The sequence below is a fragment of the Pteropus vampyrus genome, unplaced genomic scaffold (genome assembly GCF_000151845.1).
Source record: "Pteropus vampyrus isolate Shadow unplaced genomic scaffold, Pvam_2.0 Scaffold316, whole genome shotgun sequence".
Taxonomy (NCBI): Eukaryota; Metazoa; Chordata; class Mammalia; order Chiroptera; family Pteropodidae; genus Pteropus; species Pteropus vampyrus.
This window is the reverse complement of record NW_011889097.1, coordinates 101986-104955: the sequence shown is the minus strand read 5'-3', so window position 1 is coordinate 104955 and position 2970 is coordinate 101986. Positions and strand designations below refer to the sequence as shown.

General features: G+C 63.8%; 1 protein-coding gene across 1 annotated transcript in view; it reads right to left on the bottom strand.

Annotated features, from left to right (window-relative positions):
- Positions 1-2970, bottom strand: part of ABCB8 (ATP binding cassette subfamily B member 8) — a 15536-nt gene that overhangs the window by 9420 nt on the left and 3146 nt on the right. The window contains exons 2-8 of the mRNA XM_011377574.2: positions 2585-2897; positions 2086-2241; positions 1910-2004; positions 1669-1774; positions 779-940; positions 588-673; positions 371-472 (exon numbers count right to left, since the gene is read on the bottom strand). Of these exons, the coding sequence (XP_011375876.1) occupies positions 371-472; positions 588-673; positions 779-940; positions 1669-1774; positions 1910-2004; positions 2086-2241; positions 2585-2897 (1020 nt within the window). The remainder of the gene's footprint in view (positions 1-370; positions 473-587; positions 674-778; positions 941-1668; positions 1775-1909; positions 2005-2085; positions 2242-2584; positions 2898-2970) is intronic.

The following is a 2970-nucleotide window of genomic DNA, read 5'->3' as shown; positions in this document are numbered from 1 at the left end:
GAGGGAGGAGGTAATGGGAGCAGAGGACAGAGCCCGGCCCGGGTGTTAGCCCCCCGTTTCAGGCCCTGCTGTGCCTCCGACTGACTGGAGTTCTGGTGAGTCACCTGAATGGTCTCTGCCTTTGCTTCCCCGTTTGGAAACAAGGGGCAGGAGAAGGGGGCACCTCCATGGCTTCCTCCTGGGCAGCACGCTACACACAGCTCAGCTGTGCTACCAGCCCACCTGCCCGCTGCCTGTTGGCGTGACCAGGCTCGGGCACCTGGTACTCGAGAGACATCTGAGGGACATGAGAGCTGCCCCTCGCCTGTCCCTTGTCCCTCCCAGCGCCTCCTCAGCCATGCCTGGGCCCCCTCGGCGAGGCTGTGCTCACTCACAGTTGAAGGCGACGTTGGAGAGCCCCTGGAACAAGGCGATGCCTCGGCCCAGCTCCTCCGCCTTACAGCGGGACCCCTCCAGCTCTGCTCCGTAGCGCCTGGGGACGGAGGTCAAGGCAGGCCTCAGGCAGCAGCTGGGCTGGGGTGCAGGGTGGCTGAAAGCACAACTGGGAAGCACCCCCGCCTCGGGCTTTGCCCCTGCTCGGGACTCACTCCTCCTCCCGCTGCTCCATGGCGAAGGCTCGCACGGTCCGAACGCTGCCCAGGGCCTCATCCGCCACACCTGTTGCCCTGGCGATCTGCAAGGAGTCAGCAGTGAGGGAGCCAGGCCGGAGATGGGGAGGAGTGACCGGCACAGAGGAAGTGGGGGGGGGAGGAGGAGGGGACAGGCAGAATTCTGGTACCTGCTCCTGACACTGCCGAGACAATTTCCGGAGAGCTGAGCCCATCAGGGAGCCCACTCCCATCAGGGCGGGCGTAGCCACCATCAGCAGCAGCGTGAGGCGGGTGGACAGCATGGACAGGGACACCAGGCAGCCAGCTACTTGGGTGCAGCTTCGCAGACCCTGGGGAGAAGGAAAGAGGCAGGAAGGCAGTCCGGCATCAGCACGACACAGGGGACATTACTGAGGGTCAGCTGGCTACAGCTCTACACTCGCAAGGCCAAGGCCACAGGACTGACCCGTGGGAGGCCCACTGGCAGTCCACTGGTCGCAGGACATAAACCTTTCTTGCCCAGCAGGCGTGAAGGGGCTGCGTGAGAATGCCTACGGACACGGCTTCCTTCCCCTGACAGATCCCAGTGTGCTGCTCCTTCTGCTCTAGAAACTGAACAATGAGAGTCGCGTGGGTTCGCTGTGGGCCGTGTCTGCCGTGACCCAGCAGCCGTGGGGCCATCACGGCTGGATGAGAAGACATCGGTCACCCCGTAAAAGCCACCACTTCCTCCTCGATGCTCGTCAGCACGCCAGGCGTTCTGGGGGCACGGCAGGCCAGGTGATTTTGCCCTTGGCAAGCCGGGCCAGGAAAGGCTCCGGTCTGAGTCCTTGGGAAGGTTTTCCGGGGAGGTAGGGTTTCAGGACAGGAGAGAAGCAGCCCGTCCTGACCTTGGACCCTGCCACGGCACCTCCCTTCCGTGAACTTCCCCAGATGGCAGGCTTCCTGCTCCCTGTAAGCCTCGGCTCAGGGCCCACAGACGGGCGAGGCTGGCTTGGAGCATCTGCCCAGGTGCGTGCGTGCGTGCGTGCGTGTGTGTGTGTGTGTGTGTGTGTGTGTGTGTACCTGGGGCACTAACCTGGGAGATGACAAGTTTGAAGGATGATTTAAATTCCTGCACATCGGTTGTCAATCGGCTCACCAGCTGCCCTGTCTTTTTAGCATCAAAGAAAGCAATGTCTTGTCTGGCGGTGGGACACGGGGGCAACAGATGGGAGAGAGGGAGATGTCACCTCAGAACGAGGCCCCATCTCCAGACATTTGCCAGGACCCCTGGGGCCCCTGGCCGGCCCACGCCCACCCCCTGCAGCTGGCAGTACCGGAGCAGGTTGCTGAAAAGGGCCCTTCGCATGTCCACGGCCATGCGCTCGCCAATGCGGGACAGCAGAACCAGGTACCCGAAGGTCAGCAGGCCCTGGGAGAGAGGGGCGGCACTCAGGGGCGCCCGGGATGGGGGGCTTCTGCGTCTGCGCCCAGGCCCTCCCTGCTGCTGTACCTGGAGGCCATAGAGGATGAGCAGGTGGGTGCTGAGAGTCCGGGACTCATTTAGGAAGCTGCCTGAGTGGTCCCTCGTGTACTTGGCCACGATCTCCACCAGCTGGCCCAAGAGCAGGGGGATCTGTACGTTCACCAGCGCCGCGCCCAGTGCCAGCTGAGGTTGGGGAGGCAGACATGACAAGGGAGCCGCCCATCCCCAGCCCCGACCTTGGCCCTTCCTCTCCTGCTGCTGTCTCTGCTTTGGCTGCTCCTGTGGCTCTTCGAGAGTTAAAGTCCAGGCTGCCAGCCCCTGGGGAGCCCTGAACCTGCACACCCAGCCACCCTGCACAGGTAACCCTTGGGCCCTAGTCCCCGAGCCAGCCCCTACTGCCTCCTAAGATCGCTAAGGCTCAACAAGGCAGGCGGCTGTCCCTACACAGCTCTGGCTGGGGCTTCGGCAACCCCCTGGCTGGGTCCTTCCTTGTCCCTGGTTTTGAGGGTGCGGGGGAAGATCTCACCACGATGGCTGCCCCCAGAACAAGCATGTGGGGGCGCAGAAACTTCCAGAAGAGCTTCCAGTTAAAGTGGGACTCCCCGACACAGGGTCCGGAGCAGGCGGGAGGGGCTTCTTCTGCCTCACACCGTGCCACAGGGCAGAGGCGGGGGCACTTACTCAGCACCACGGGGCCCAGGAGGATGCCCCCAACCCAGCACCAGGCAGAGGGGCTTCGGCTGGGAGCTGGGGGTGCTCGAGGGAGGCAGGCCCGGAGCTGGGACCGCAGCTGGGCCACGGCCCTGAGGAGGTAGGAGCTATGGCGGTCGCTGGAGTGCCTGTAGGGAGAGAATCACACTGATGGCTCCGGGCCCCGACTGTCCTTCAACTGAGCGATAACCCAGAGCTCCA